The sequence below is a fragment of the Cucurbita pepo genome, chromosome 2 (assembly GCF_057944985.1).
Source record: "Cucurbita pepo subsp. pepo isolate OVF chromosome 2, ASM5794498v1, whole genome shotgun sequence".
Lineage (NCBI taxonomy): Eukaryota > Viridiplantae > Streptophyta > Magnoliopsida > Cucurbitales > Cucurbitaceae > Cucurbita > Cucurbita pepo.
The window spans coordinates 656291-670862 of record NC_141799.1 but is presented as its reverse complement, the minus strand read 5'-3'; the positions used below and the strand labels follow the sequence as shown (position 1 = coordinate 670862).

General features: G+C 38.1%; 3 protein-coding genes and 1 long non-coding RNA gene across 8 annotated transcripts; 2 read left to right on the top strand and 2 right to left on the bottom strand.

Moving 5' to 3' along the window:
- Positions 1-1477: 1477 nt before the first annotated feature.
- On the top strand, positions 1478-4331 carry LOC111788779 (uncharacterized). Of its 2 annotated transcripts, none has more exons than XR_002814229.2 (4): positions 1478-1709; positions 2079-2460; positions 2611-2692; positions 2825-4331. It is a non-coding gene; the product is annotated as an uncharacterized LOC111788779 (long non-coding RNA). The 2 variants fall into 2 exon arrangements; XR_002814227.2 differs by having other exon boundaries at positions 2548-2692.
- A 320-nt stretch (positions 4332-4651) lies between these two features.
- Positions 4652-6996, top strand: LOC111788776 (Sec14p-like phosphatidylinositol transfer family protein). The gene is made up of 7 exons (XM_023669271.2): positions 4652-4925; positions 5084-5203; positions 5296-5366; positions 5552-5728; positions 5851-5949; positions 6042-6287; positions 6434-6996. The coding sequence occupies exons 3-7, from the start codon at positions 5301-5303 to the stop codon at positions 6704-6706; spliced, it is 861 nt and encodes a 286-aa protein (XP_023525039.1). The 5' UTR covers positions 4652-4925; positions 5084-5203; positions 5296-5300; the 3' UTR covers positions 6707-6996.
- On the bottom strand, positions 6941-9301 carry LOC111788775 (uncharacterized protein At1g01500). 3 transcript variants are annotated; one of them, XM_023669270.2, is made up of 3 exons: positions 9033-9301; positions 8055-8857; positions 6941-7458 (listed from the first exon to the last, which is right to left on the bottom strand). In XM_023669270.2, the coding sequence occupies exons 2-3, from the start codon at positions 8757-8759 to the stop codon at positions 7228-7230; spliced, it is 936 nt and encodes a 311-aa protein (XP_023525038.2). In that variant the 5' UTR covers positions 8760-8857; positions 9033-9301; the 3' UTR covers positions 6941-7227. The 3 variants fall into 3 exon arrangements, with proteins under 3 accessions (XP_023525038.2, XP_086977690.1, XP_086977691.1); XM_087121564.1 differs by having other exon boundaries at positions 8055-8839; XM_087121565.1 differs by lacking the exon at positions 9033-9301 and having other exon boundaries at positions 8055-8866.
- A 687-nt stretch (positions 9302-9988) lies between these two features.
- LOC111788773 (S-adenosyl-L-methionine-dependent methyltransferases superfamily protein) lies at positions 9989-14475 on the bottom strand. Of its 2 annotated transcripts, none has more exons than XM_023669268.2 (9): positions 13902-14475; positions 12837-13716; positions 12609-12758; positions 11906-12176; positions 11714-11806; positions 11261-11435; positions 10829-11074; positions 10534-10734; positions 9989-10455 (listed from the first exon to the last, which is right to left on the bottom strand). In XM_023669268.2, the coding sequence occupies exons 2-9, from the start codon at positions 13671-13673 to the stop codon at positions 10251-10253; spliced, it is 2178 nt and encodes a 725-aa protein (XP_023525036.2). In that variant the 5' UTR covers positions 13674-13716; positions 13902-14475; the 3' UTR covers positions 9989-10250. The 2 variants fall into 2 exon arrangements, with proteins under 2 accessions (XP_023525036.2, XP_023525034.2); XM_023669266.2 differs by having other exon boundaries at positions 12837-13705; positions 13902-14474.
- Between the last annotated feature and the right edge of the window lie 97 nt (positions 14476-14572).

Below are 14572 nucleotides of genomic sequence, written 5' to 3'. Positions count from 1 at the left end.
GTTGTTGACATCATAGCGTGCTTGAGGCCTAACTTCTTTTATAGCTCGACCAGTATAACAAGCACTAACAACTTAATAACTTCTTCTTTTATAGCTCGACAAGCACTAACAACTGAATAACAACTTAATACCCTGTATGAGTCGTACAAGTGGAATACCCTGTATGAGTAGGACAAGTGGAACAACTGAATATCCTGTATGAGTCGGACAAGTGGGGCATGAGTCGTACAAGTGGAATATCCTGTATGAGTCGGACAAGTGGGGCACTAACAACTGATATATTCTTCTTTTATAGCTCAACCAGTATTAACCAGCACTAACAACTGAATAACAACTGAATACCAACTGAATACCCTGTATGAGTCGGACAAGTGGTGGGGCACTAACAACTGATATATTCTTCTTTTATAGCTCAACCAGTATTAACAAGCACTAACAACTGATATATTCTTCTTTTATAGCTCAACTGATATATTCTTCTTTTATAGCTCAACCAGTATTAACAAGCACTAACAACTGATATATTCTTCTTTTATAGCTCAACCAGTATTAACAAGCACTAACAACTGATATATTCTTCTTTTATAGCTCAACCAGTATTAACAAGCACTAACAACTGATATATTCTTCTTTTATAGCTCAACCAGTATTAACAAGCACTAACAACTGATATATTCTTCTTTTATAGCTCAACCAGTATTAACAAGCACTAACAACTGATATATTCTTCTTTTATAGCTCAACCAGTATTAACAAGCACTAACAACTGAATACCCTGTATGAGTCGCAACTGAATACCCTGTATGAGTCGGACAAGTATGAGTCGTATAAGTGGAATACCCTGTATGAGTCGGACAAGTGGGGAATGCTGTTAACTAGATAGTTTAAAAATGAACGACGGGAATTGAACCCGCGTGTGGTGGATTCACAATCCACTGCCTTGATCCACTTGGCTACATCCATATATATATATATATATATATCCATATATAATTATTGTGATGCTTGGGATGGATATATATTATTTTGTTTTTGTAAGATTTTTTTTTTTTTTTATCAAGAATTAACAATTTAAATAGAATTTTTATTTTAAAAAATATTTTATATAATAATACTACGAAAAATATAAAATATTTTATTCAATAATATTACGAAAAACTTTATTTTTGCACATTTTTCTATTTTATATTTAATTATGTATAGATTTGACTAGATTTATAATTACTGTTTTTAGTTTAAATGTTTACAAGTTTGTATTTTAAATTAGAATAATCTAAACCGTAGTATAAAATTTTGTAGTATCCTTGTTTAATTTAGATCGAATCTGTCTTGTTAGTTACACATAGATGAATAACAGCGGTTAATTTGTAAACGAATTCTCACCGTTGATTTGTAAACTAATTTCTCTATCAAACTCGAAATCTAACCGTTCATTATAGAAATAATTTATAATAAGACTTTTCTATTCATATTTTCTCCCTTAAATCTCTTGGTATAGAATTGAATCAGAGAGCGTTTTTCTCGTATACCGACCTGTTCTTTACCGCTTAAGGCTTGGAGCATCATCATGTATTCATCCCTAAACATATGGATTCATCTGGTAAACCAACCTGTTCGGCTTGGAGCATCATCATGTATTCATCCCTAAACATATGGATTCATCTGGTAAACCAACCTGTTCTCTCGCCCTTAGGGCTTGCAGTATTCAGGTGTTGTTTCTGGATCTTTTTTCTTCGCAGATTGTGTGTTTCTACGACGGTACTGCGTTCTTTTTTGGATTGATTACTGTTCATAAATCATACTCAAATTGAAATGAAATATGGACGAATTTTGATTAGTATTTGAGAAGAGATCCCGAGGCCATGAATATTTATGAACGGGAACTTTTTATGCTCTAGTTATTTATTGTTTCGTTATTGCTAGACGTTTATGATCGTCAGTTTCATTATTGGGCACATATTGATTGTTTTTCTCTGAAATTCTCCAAATCGATCACGATTCTGTCAAATATTCTGTGATTGTTGTCACCGTTGCGTATCTTTGAACTCTGTCTGATGAACTGCTTGTAAATCTTTCAGACGATGAACAATTTTGATTACTTCTGAAGAAAATATCTGCCTTCTTCACCATTTCGAGCAGTAGTGCCCGGAGATAGAGTTGTTCCCAGTCATATTTATCAGAGCTAAGTTCTAAGAGAAAAGAGAAGGAATATCAGCTTGAAGATGCCAATGTTTGTTACGGTTTCGAAATTCTGAGAATCTGGATCAGTATCTCAATTTCATTTCAAAGATGGCTTTGATTCACACCGTTCTGAAAAAGATTTGCCATCCGAAAAGAGAAAAAAGAAAAAAAAAAACAAAAAAAAAACAGAGTGTTTATCTAAAGAAATGCCTCGATCAAGGGTAGATGTGTTGAATTTTCTGGATCGCCTCCTGAAGTTCTAGAATCACCAAGATCGCGGTAACTCCTCCTTCCTAGCAGCTTCAATTGTTCTTTTTGTTTCATTGGTTGCCATCATCAAATGCCATTGGTTTCTTCACTGCATAGTGAGTTCTACCAGGAAAAGCCTCGCAATTATCGACCACTTATTGCTATGAATTCGATTTGTAGCCAACAGCCTCTCTACGAAGATCGGGCAGGAGAGCTATTTCCTATGATGGGAGTTTATATACAATTTGGAGTATCAATTCAGGTATGGCCATTTCTGATTCCGCCCTCAGATTATGAGTTTTGTTTCTTGAATAATATTTCCAAATCATCTTTTTTTAACCATTTTTATCCATTCCCAGAATATCCAAATTTAAGTTTGCATGTTATTTTGCAGGCTTCTTGTCAAGTGTGCGGGAATTTCTTGAACCCCTCGTTTGAGATATTCTGCATCCACACCACCATTAATTTGGCTTCAAAGGTTTGGAGTCCCAACATCTGGGAGTAGATTATATGAGAATGTGATTATTTAGTGTCAATGGTAAATATATGTATCTTGAAGGGCTTCCCAATGGTAGGCCATTGGAAGCCATGAAAAGGTATATAGTTGAAGCTTTGTTGCCATTGTGTCGTCGACCTTTGCCATGACAGGTGCGCTTGCTTGGCAGGTCAAAGTGCTTCAATAAAAAGTTCCATTTTCGAGTGTTCGGGGGAGGGGATGGCACGGTGCCCTTTTATCCGGCTCCCCTCTCCCAATCTCTGTCTCCCTCTCTCTCCCCCTCCCTCTCCCTCTCTCCCTGTCTCTCTTTCTTCAGTTTTTTCTGTAGTTTTGCTCAGTCTTTGCACGTCCACTATTACAAAGAGCCGTGTGTGCAGCAAAAACTAAATCGACGGTGAGATTCCACCCTCCTCGAGGTACGAATTTCGAATTATATCCATTTTCTAAAGTCGTTATGGTCTAATTGCATCGACCCATCTCGAGCTGTCAATATTGCAAATTTGAGATCGTACCATTTCTATATGCACGATTGCGTTTCTCACTGCCAAGCATTGCCAAACTACATCTTTAGCTAAATTCCGCAACTTTCATTATGGAAGAATCATATCTCACGTTTACTTATCAACTGTTCTACAAAGTATATGCAATTTGATCCATTTCTTTATCTACGTTTGATCTGTATGTGTTTATGCGTTCCACTGTCGTCGGGTTTTGGGTTTTGGGTTTCGTGGTCGAATTATGCTTCTTTCTTCTAGCATGTTTAGCCAGTCGAAAGATGATTAGAAATGGCCTTTTATTTCAGATGTTCTTTGATTTTGTATATAAACTCTAAGCTCCAAACAGACTTTACTCTAAATTTCTCAAGTGAGACAGCGTAGCCTCTTTCTTGGCTCTCTGGAGCTGAACAACTGCAGCTTCCTTGAAACATTCATCATGGTCGACTTCTTGCAAAAGGAGAAGGATGGCTCAGGCCACTGCTAGCCCAGTAGGGGAGTAATTGTAATGCATATGGCTAGATAGGGAATTAAATGTAACTAGTGAAACTTTAATTTATATCAGGGCTCATCTGAATATCTATCCTCCTCCTGAGAGAAGTTTGGAGAAGTACGTTGATCCACATCTCAGAGTTGGTCCACATCTCAGAGTTGGTCCACATCTCAGAGTTGGTCGCTGATGAGCACATTGAACTATCCATGTGGCTAAGAGCCCTCACAGTCAAGCATTGATGAACACATTAAATTATTAGGTGCTACTCTAATTTTGTACTTGGGGTCATTTTATACTTTATAGATTGTAATTAATGTAACTAATTCCTACTTCCCACAGCCCTAACCTAAGGTAATTATACGGTAGGGGCTCCCTTTTGTAAACACATCTTTTGGGAATAAAATAGCTTCCTTTTTTTTTTTTTTTTTTTTTTTTTTTGCCAAAAACATTAAATAAGTTGCATTTTCAAATCCTTTAAATGTTCTTTAATATTATTTATTTATTATAAATAGATAAATAAATTAGTAAGAACATAAAGAGATCCTAAATGATCTAGGCATTAATGACAACTTGACTAAGGCGGTAATTTTCTTCCATAATAATTTTATGTTTAGTAATCATATCTGAAAGCCTATGGCATAGACTCATAGGAGTGGACGAGTGGACAAAACATCCACGTTTCTCTCATGAACTTTAGTTCGAGAGTGCCACACGTGGCGTGTTCTTGGCCGTTGATTCCTTTCCGAGCGTGCACCGGCGGTGGCGATAGCGAATATCCATATACAGCACTTGTTTCATATTCTATGGCCGATCATCAGTGAAATAGCTGTGACGAACACTGACGCTGACCTAAAATTATTTTATATTTGAGAGAAGATCAAGGAGCTTCCACCTTTTCGAACTCTTTGGAGGGACTGTCGTCGTATTGTGGAATTAGCTGCGACAGGGAGTTGCGACTTTGCGAGGAAGAAGACTGAGAGAGCTTGTTTCCGATCTGGCACAATTAACTTTCGTAAGCATCTTTCTCGAGCTGTTTAAATCGCTGCAATTCTCTTGATTTTTCGATCTTCTAGTGCAATGTCCTGTCATTGATTGGGAATCTGAGATTTGTTACTGTTTGATTGTTGCCTTGAATTTTGATGTTCAAAATGTGCTTGCCTTTCTGTTAAGCCCTAGAAATTTGGAATCTACTGGAGATTTTTTGTGGTGATTTCTCCTTCTGCTTTGGAAGTCTTCTGCCGGCAAATTAATCTCGTTTTTGCCAGTGAAGACTTCTGTCCGGATCCTTCTGTAAGTTCGTATCAAGCAGTAGACTATTCTTTTTCATGTAAGAAACGGAGAATTTCTGTTAGTTTGAATGTAACAGGTTCGTGATTGCACAGCTATAATGTTTGGTCGGTGGTCTACTTCTCATCACGAGGAAGGGAACAGTCAAGAACAGATCACATCGAAGGTATGATGAGTTGATGGTCAAAGAAAATTGTGCATGTAGGTTCCTGGCTCCCAGATCCATGTATTTAGAAATTTTGAACTTGTTTGGGCTTGATTCGATCTAAACCATCTTGAAGATTTTTCTGGATCATGTGTTCTATACCAGGTTTGAAGACGATTGAGTATAAGATTTTTACGATTATGCAGGTCAATGAGCTTAAGGCCAAGTTAGGACCCTTAGTTGGACGCAATGCAATATATTGCAGTGATGCATGCTTGAAAAGATATCTGGTGGCTAGGAATTGGAATGTAGACAAAGCAAAGAAAATGTTGGAGGAGACATTCAAATGGAGATCTATGTATAAGCCTGATGAAATTCGTTGGGTAAGCATGTAATAGTTTCATAAAGCTTGATGTCTATGGAAGCTAGAGGTGAAGAGTTGAAAAGTAGTAATGGAGTTTTATGTTGCCTTTAAACTGATCATTTTAGTTTGTCTTACATTTAGCCTGAAATAGCATTTGAAAGTGAGACCGGAAAACTTTATCGAGCAAGTTTTCATGACCGAGAAGGAAGAACTGTCCTCATAATGAAGCCAGGAAAGCAGGTATTTTTTAGTAGTGTAAATTTTGCATCCAAGTTCTTAGCAATTTCAGAATAATTTGTGTTGAAAGCCCAGAACTGTTTCTTTTTTAACAGAACACAACATCATTAGAGAATCAAATTCGGCATTTGGTATATCTTATGGAGAATGCTCTTCTCAACCTTCCGGAAGGTCAAGAACAGATGTCATGGTTGATTGATTTTAATGGTTGGTCTCTTAGCACCAGCGTGCCAATCAAATCCGCACGAGAGACCGTCAACATCTTGCAGAACCACTATCCCGAGCGACTAGCTCTAGCGTTTCTATATAATCCCCCAAGGATATTTGAAGCCTTCTGGAAGGTATGGTTTATGCTCTCCAAGATCTTGCAATAACTCTTCATTCCATATGGTATAGACACCAATAAAACAAGGCGCAGATCATTCTTCTAGCAAAATTTGAACGATGAGCATTTAAACCCTCTTGTAATTTTGTTTATTACTTGTAGGTAGTCAAATACTTCTTAGATCCCAAAACATTTCAGAAAGTGAGATTTGTTTACCCTAAGAAGCAAGAGAGTGTGGAACTCATGAAGTCATATTTCGATGAGGAGAATCTTCCATCAGAGTTTGGAGGAAAAGCTCAACTGGAATATGTCCATGAGGAGTACTCTAGATTAATGATTCAGGATGATGTTAAATGTGCTGCCTTCTGGGAACCTGGTGAAAAGCAACACCACATTGTCAATGGCTACACCAGTGCAGCGGTGGCTCCAGAGTGAGTGAGTGTTCTTCGCAACAACGGGCGAGCTGAGCCATCCGCCCCTATCAGTTACAGGGCTTGTCACTTGTAGTTGCAGCCAAGCCCCTTAAATGAGTTTCATTTACGAACTTTTCATGGTCTATAGAAGAAGATATACAGGGAAAAGAACCCTTAATAACTTCACTGATCGTTCTGTTTTCGTTGGTGTAGCTTTGGTTAGAACACTTTGATTATGCTGTAAAAGATTGGTCAATTTGATTGAGTGGTAGAGATCTAACCCATCTCAAAAAACAGTCCTCCTTTCTATCACATCTCAGAAACAGATTATTCACAAGAAGACAACGAGTAATGTGCAGTCATTTGATAAAGAAATGATATTAGCTTAGCTGAGCTTCTATACACATGTTGTGAAACAAACATGCTAGGACACAAATTCTGCTGTCAGAGATGGATATTATTGACACAAACCATTGCTGTCGGCTTTCTGAATCTCAAGGTTAAGACAAGGACTCCAATGAAAGATTAGTAAGAGAAATCATGTCATATAATCTGCCTTCTTAGAGTTCGACTAGTTGCCTGGTAAGTGCGCACGAGCAAGCCAACTCCTACACCAATCCCCAAGCAGATACCAAGTCCGATTCCTACACCAACCCTTACGCCCGAGTTGAACCAGGATAGTTCACCATCTTCTCTTTCCATGTTGTCTGTTCTCCAGTACATGTTAGCATAGTCATCTTCAGTTTCTTGTCTATAATGTCTGTACTCTGAAACCTGCACAAACATAGAGTAGACAATGTTATAAAGCACCGGCTTAGGCAGCAGCCCAGGCAGCAAGAAAGACTGTGGAAACCATTGCAGAGAGCAACCCATTCTCCCTGCTAGTTTGACAGTGACTTGATTTGTATAGTAAGACTAGTTATGTTCAATTATGCTACATTGTGAAGAAATGACAGGAAAGAGTGGGTGAAGTATCAAACAGATAGCCATAGAAACTCCAGGAAGAGTGTGGGGGACCCCATTAAGCACAATCCTCAACATGTCCTCCTAGGAGTGGGAGGCCATGTCCATCAGATGGCCTGGTTCTGATAGATAAACCCTGACAGGACACTTTGAAAATGGGTCAGAACTAAGGACCAAGGTGATGGTGATGGAATCAGAACCATCGCTACCCATGCTTCTTTCATTGATTCATGTCTTTTGGATAAGATTCTAAGTTCTAAGGTCTGTCCAAGCAACAAAATGGTAACATTTTAGGTCTCCAAGAGTAGGTTGCAGTGCAGCAAACAATGGAGTAATAGAACTTTCTTGACAAGTTATTCCGATGGATCGAGACATAAAAGGAATAAAGACTCTAACAAGAACCTTACTTGTGAATCATATAGGGGATATGAATCTTTGTGGCATTCAGAGGTATCATACTCTGGTATTGCATCCAACATGCGTTTATGGCCATGTTTCTTTCGAAAGCCGAGTTGCAGAGTTTTCGTTAAGACAACGGGGTTTCCAGAAAAGCTACCAGCAATGTACACTTCAATTTTTGGACTGATCAATTGCTGTCCTGCAATGAGCTTTCCCTTCAAGAATGCAGCATCAGCAACAACCCCAGATTCACAGTTCATGCTCCATTTTTTCTTAGAAGAATTGGCGTTTGAGTCTCCAGTGCACACATCGTGAGACAATTCCCCAGATAGAATTTGATAATCTCCATTGAAAACCTCAAACTTCAAACTCCCCATTAGCCTAATGGTATCAGTGCTCACAAATGTTGCTTCTTCAGAGTTCTTGTTGACCCTATCTCTTCTGAGAAGAGAAGAAAAGCCAGAGAGATTACTGTTTCTAACACCATTGACGTCCAAATGGGTGTTTGGAGTTAGAGGGATATGGTTGAGAGTGAGAAACTCTGGGGTCAAATCATCCACCCGGAAATTACTGAACCTGACATAGAAGACTCTTAAATCAAACAAGGGCGATGGCATTTGAATGTTAGATAATGGATAAGAAGAGTATCCACAGATCTGGAAATCATGATCAGCTGCTTCCCCATTTACTTGTGTTTCATAAGGATGCTCCATGATTTCATAAGGATCCTCAGAAACTGATTTAGTTTGAAGTGATCATGAAAGCATCTGATGAGAAGTTCTCCTGGTTGCAACTGGAAAACCAGTGAAATCTGTTTTCAGATAGAGATGACTACATTCAGCAAATCCAAATTCAAATATACAACACAGAAACAGAGGGAAAGGAATGAATGCATGAAAGGAGGTGGAGAATTCTACCACCAAAATCAATACAACAGGGATTAAATTTCAAGAACTGTGCAGAGGAAGGAGGAAAAAGAAAGGTACCCAGAGAATTTTGCATCCACAATAACAATCGGAAGTCGAACATCCATTGCTTTCAGATCCCCAAACAATCCGATCCTTAGACGAAGTGGGGTTTTTGAAATCGCTGGATCAAAATTGGTGGCTCAGAATGCGCAAAATAGGAGGAGGTTAGAGGAGGTTAGAGGAGGTTAGAGGAGGAGGAGGGAAGAAATGGGCATTGAGAGGTTTCCCTTTTTGAATCCCAAATAAAAAGGGTGTAGAAGTTATGATACAAACGATATGGAGAATTGTGTGTGGGGGGAAAAGTTGAAGAGGCATTGGTAATGGGCAGATTGGAAATATTGAATGGGACAAGGTTGGTGTGTCGGGAAATGGGCGTTTTCTGGTTCTAAGTTGAAAAGGCTTATCCATTCACAGCCGAAGGAAGGCGTTGAGAGTTTGCATTCACGAGGACGGTGCTCCTGAAAGGGACGCATGGGCCGCTCAAACCTTTACAGAAACAAAACATGCTTTTTTTTTTTTTTCTTTTTTTAAATTTTATTTTAGTTGATTTCTTACTGCTTTAATAGCAAACGCATGCAAATAATCATAATACAAAATAAAAGTTCAAATATCTCTCATATGCCTTTTTTTATTCTATGATTTATTATTTTTATTATTTTCATTACTATAGTATATTACTGAATTTTTTTTTTTATTAATTTGAAATAAGATTTATTAATTTTCATTAAATAACTATTTTATTTTTTTGTTTTGTATTTTGAAATTTTAGTTTATAAAAATTTTAATTTAGTTAAAAACATTTCATAGAATTTTTTTTAATAAATGTAATTTAAAAAATAAAAAACTAAATAGTTAACCAACTCGAAAACAATTTATATAATGAGAGAGCTAAAGCATCAGAAAAATAAAAATAAAAAAGATAAATTTTTTTTATATGAAAAAACCCAATTGAAATATATTTGGTTTTCATGGGAAATATAATTGTCTCGGTTTATAACAGAGGCACAAAATTATGAAGAAAAAAAAAATATACACTATAATTCTTTCAGGAAGAAAAGAATTCTTCCCTCTCTACCCCTCTTTACAAATTCACCTCAATGCCCAACAATTTCAGGAAAAAAAAAATTAATTTCCCAATTATCAGGAAATGATACAAATTCATATAGAAGAAATTTGATATCTCCCTCAAATTTGAATCATCTCTGTGGGAAAACGATTAGATTCAGTTGAAAAGAATTATTGTGAAGGCCGCCACATGGTCTTCTGTGCGCATAGAATTCCTTCTTCTCCATGAGAATAACTCATCCGAATTTCCCATTGTAGACTCTTCAGTATGCCTTCTAATGGGTTCAGAATTGCCAGCTTTTCACGTATAATTGCCCACCCTCCTGGTCGTGCTATACGATCCATCTCGACCACGATCGATACAGGCTCCTTGCACCTACAATATCGATTTTAAGTTACTTACAGTAGTCAATACCACAAGGCAGAAAGAATAGAAAGGTGTTGAACTTCTCACCTGTTCTTGAGCCTCGAGAACAAATGATCGGCGTGCAGAAGGTCGTACGATCGTGGATAAGTACCAAACGACTCGCACCAGTCATGGTAGACGCCAACCAGACCGCGTTCGAAAATTATGGGAAGTGTATCTGGTGCATGAACTGGGATCACATTCATCACCCAAACAGAAACATTCTGTTGAGAGAGAGCAGTAGCAAACCTGGAAATGCATGCCAAAATTAAAATCCATATACTTTCCAATTCTCACTTTCTATTTTAAGTCTAATATATTGAGCAGTTGAATGATATCATACCCCCCATAAATGGCTTTCATGTCCATCACATTTCGCACATTTGACCAATCAATACCTATTCCGGTGAGATATGACTTCTCAACAATTGCCTTCCAGTGATTAGTGTCTGCAATTAACTTTTCTTTGTCATTGCTTAACCACTCAGGAAAAGCTTCAAGTCTCTTCGGCCATTCTTCGGGCCATTCGGCTCCGCGCTGTTCAATAGACGTTGGAATCGTGTGTAAGCATGTTTTCATAGGCACGTACCTGTTCAAACAGAAGTTATCAAGCAACGAATAAACAGTCCATATATCAAACCACACAATGAACCTGGTACTCAGATACAACTAAATAACAATAACTTTGTATAGAGTAGCACAGAGTATCGACTACGTCTAGGAAGTTGACGAATATTCGAAGTTCTCTAGAGCACCCTCATGGAAAAAGAATTACCAGGCAGCATCAGGGTTTTCGTTTTCCTTGCATAGAGGTGGATTTTTCCTTCTCCTCAGCTCAAATATATCGTTTGATTCAGGCTTCTGATATATCTTAACACCCATTTCACTGACTTCATCGGTTTTATGTGCCAGAATGTTCCAACAAATTGAGGCCGTCAATGAACTCATTGCTGAAAAGTGAATTTAGAGGCATTCTATAGATGTTAAACATCTGGTATTCAACAAAAGAAGGAGGATGCAAGCAAGAACAAGATTCATTATTTGGTTAAGGCAACATTTCAAATATTAACTTCTCAGAATTTCAACGCCTAGTCTGCAAGTGTTCAATGATTTTCTCCACTGATATTGACATTTGAATTGTTAGTAAAATCATCTAATCTTATATTGAAGTTCCTCAACTGAGAATTTGAGTATTAGATGAAATAAATTCGGTGGATAAATTTCGAACCTTCTTCTTCTTCGACGCTGTCATGTTTAGTGGACAAGATGAAGTATCCGCCAGGTCTTAAAATCCTATTCATTTCAAGAAGAAGCTTCCCGTCTAGAGAAGGAAAGAACAAAAACAAAATCATTCATTAGAGAAGGGGTCATTACTCATTTGTGAATAATCTTCAAGAAAGACAAGACAAGGTGCTCAAACCATTGGAATGCCAACTTCTGCTGCATCCACCACAATGAATGGCATCAAAAACACCACTAGGGAAAGGAAGTCTTCTACTCCCCAAAGGGCTAACCACAGTAGGAAATCCTCGCTCAAGTGCAACTTGAGCCAAGTCTACAAGGTCATCCTTCAAGCCTAATGACAATGTTATAACATCCTTTTCAAGAAGAATAGCACCTAAACTTGCATATGTGCATCCAATTTCTAGAACCAAGTGAATATTCTTGCCCCACTCAATATCAGGAACCATCTGCCAAATGCATTCGAATTTCAACCGATAAATAGAAACATAATTCCCTTGAAAAGTAGGGAAACCAAAAATAACGTACACCTTTACTTGTAAAGGGAAAGAAAACAATGAAGGAATTCTCCACATCCTAGAGTTATAAATGTGAGGTAACTGAACATTCGATCACATTATCGTACAAGACAAGCTATGGAGAGATCACATGCCTTCCACTATCCACCTATGAACTCGTCAACTCTATGATGTGACAAATAAGCTTGAAGCGGAAACTTGATCATCAAAATTAAAAGTAAGATTGCTGTTTGATATCAACAGTATCAATAAGACATGAAAGAGGGCATGACTCAGTTGCGGGGTTGTATTACATTTTCCAAATCTAGATCGTGAAAATTAAGCTAATGGACACAGCTTTTAAGCAAGATGCCAAAAGCTTACCTCTTCAATGGACTCGAGATAGTGAATAACTCCACCGTTGAGCTCAGAATGATTCTGAGGAAATGTAAGGAACTCTCCATCTTCCACCAACCAAGTATGTCTCTTGATGAAAGCAGCAAGCTTTGGATGTGCCACATTCTTGTAAAGTATCTGCAAAATTGATTACTATTAGAAAGAACATGATAATAATTCACTTATCCTCATAGAACCGAACATATTCTTTCATACCTTCGAATTGCTATCCCGCCAGTGCACTGGGGGTCCGTATCCGTTGGGAGGAAGAGGCACAAGGCACATCAGAGGTACTCGAGGGCAACTCCTTTCCCTATGCCGATAGCCCTGCTGTTTTACCCCTCCAGCTTCAATGTCGATACAAGGAATGTAATTGTATTTACTTCTAGCTCGGCATGATTTCCAACTATAATGAGCATTTGGATCAAACAATGGACCTTTTCTCTTGACCTTTTTCCCTTTATCTTTTGGTTCAGTCCTCTCCTCAGGTTCCTGATCTGTCTCACCCAGATCACCTTCTGTTTCAGCTTCATCATCCTTTGACTCTGCTTCTTGACCATCTTTCACTTCCTGTTCTTCCTCCTCAATTCCCTTTTGTGCATCTTCCTCCTCAGATTCCTCTGATCCATGATTTTCTTTTTTTGCAACTTCTGGTTTATTTTCTTTATGTTTTTCATTTTTCTCTTTCGCAGCTCCATGATTCTTTTCAGATGCATGGTTACTGGGAGACTTGGAATCAGACCCCTCAACCTTTTTCATATCCTTTCCATCTAGATCGGATTTCACTCTTTCTTTGGTATCTCTGCTCGATTTCCCCTCATCTACTTTCTTCCTATTATCAATTTGGGTTCCAGGATTGCTAACTTTCCTGTTTCCTGTTACGGGTTCACCAATGTTGTCGAAACTTTCCCTCTGAATCGTCACGGACGTGGAAGGAGAAGCAAAAATCGACCATACGACTATAAAACAAAGTCCTAAAATAACCACTGCTGTCAACTTCGCGCAAAATCCATACGAGCGTTTTTCCTGGCGAGCAAGCCGAGCTATAGCCATTCGTCCACCGACGGCTCTAGGGAAATCTTAAGCTACAAAAATACTACGCAAACTGTAATCCGATCCCAAACAGAACTGAAAGGAAATACGTGCACAAACTAATAGAACAAGATCGAGAAAAACAGAACTAAATTACTTCAAAGAAGATAAAAACTCGGATTAAAATACAAAGATCCGATAGCCTTACAGCTGAAGTTAAAAAAAAAAAAAAAAACTACGAGTACTCACCTCGGAAATCGGAAGCCACCGTCCGAATCAAAGTGAATGGATACTCATCTAGCTCTTGAAAACGAAGCGAACTCAACATCCAGATTCAGAAAAGGAAAAAGTCCAGCCAAATGAAGAGATTCAGATGGATTACTTGCAGTTGCAGGCTTACTTGCAGTTGCAGGTATATCAGATCCGGGATTTTGAATAACAAAACAGCTACCGAGTTAAATTTCTAAGCAGAAACATGAATTATTCAAACCCATTGCTCTCACGGATGAATACTATCATAAAATTTAAAAAATGGAGGCAAATGTTTTAGTCGGAACGGGAATCTAGCGTGAAAACTGTGGAAGAGGTTGCGGTTTCGGACTCGGAAAGTTAGGCATGAGAGCGAAACGTCCGGGAATTGACGGAATGTTCCGGCGGCGAAGTGTGTTAGTATCTGTTGAGCACGTGAAGTGCACGTGCGAAGCGGCTTTGCCACGCTATTTTTTCTTCTGCTCTTTCATTTTCTTTCGCGCGCGTGGGTTTGGGGAGAGAAGGCAGATTCGTGAATGACACGCAGGTATCAGAAGAAAGGCAAACGAATATTGGCGGATTCAATCAAATTTACCCCATTTTGTATTTCAATGTGTGTATATATATATATATATTTTTTTTTTTTTTAATTTAGCTAAAATGTTTATTAT

Bases quoted from the DNA above. Each gene is read 5' to 3' on its own strand.
- LOC111788776 (XM_023669271.2), top strand. From the start codon at position 5,301: ATGTTTGGTCGGTGGTCTACTTCTCATCACGAGGAAGGGAACAGTCAA. The intron at 5,729-5,850 runs GTAAGCATGTAA...TCTTACATTTAG, and splicing joins AGCCTGATGAAATTCGTTGG to CCTGAAATAGCATTTGAAAG. The intron at 6,288-6,433 runs GTATGGTTTATG...TATTACTTGTAG, and splicing joins TATTTGAAGCCTTCTGGAAG to GTAGTCAAATACTTCTTAGA.
- LOC111788775 (XM_023669270.2), bottom strand. From the start codon at position 8,759: ATGGAGCATCCTTATGAAACACAAGTAAATGGGGAAGCAGCTGATCAT. The intron at 7,459-8,054 runs GTAAGGTTCTTG...ATGTTTGTGCAG, and splicing joins ATCCCCTATATGATTCACAA to GTTTCAGAGTACAGACATTA.
- LOC111788773 (XM_023669268.2), bottom strand. From the start codon at position 13,673: ATGGCTATAGCTCGGCTTGCTCGCCAGGAAAAACGCTCGTATGGATTT. The intron at 12,759-12,836 runs GTATGAAAGAAT...TCAATTTTGCAG, and splicing joins GGCGGGATAGCAATTCGAAG to ATACTTTACAAGAATGTGGC. The intron at 12,177-12,608 runs GTAAGCTTTTGG...TGCATTTGGCAG, and splicing joins ATCTCGAGTCCATTGAAGAG to ATGGTTCCTGATATTGAGTG.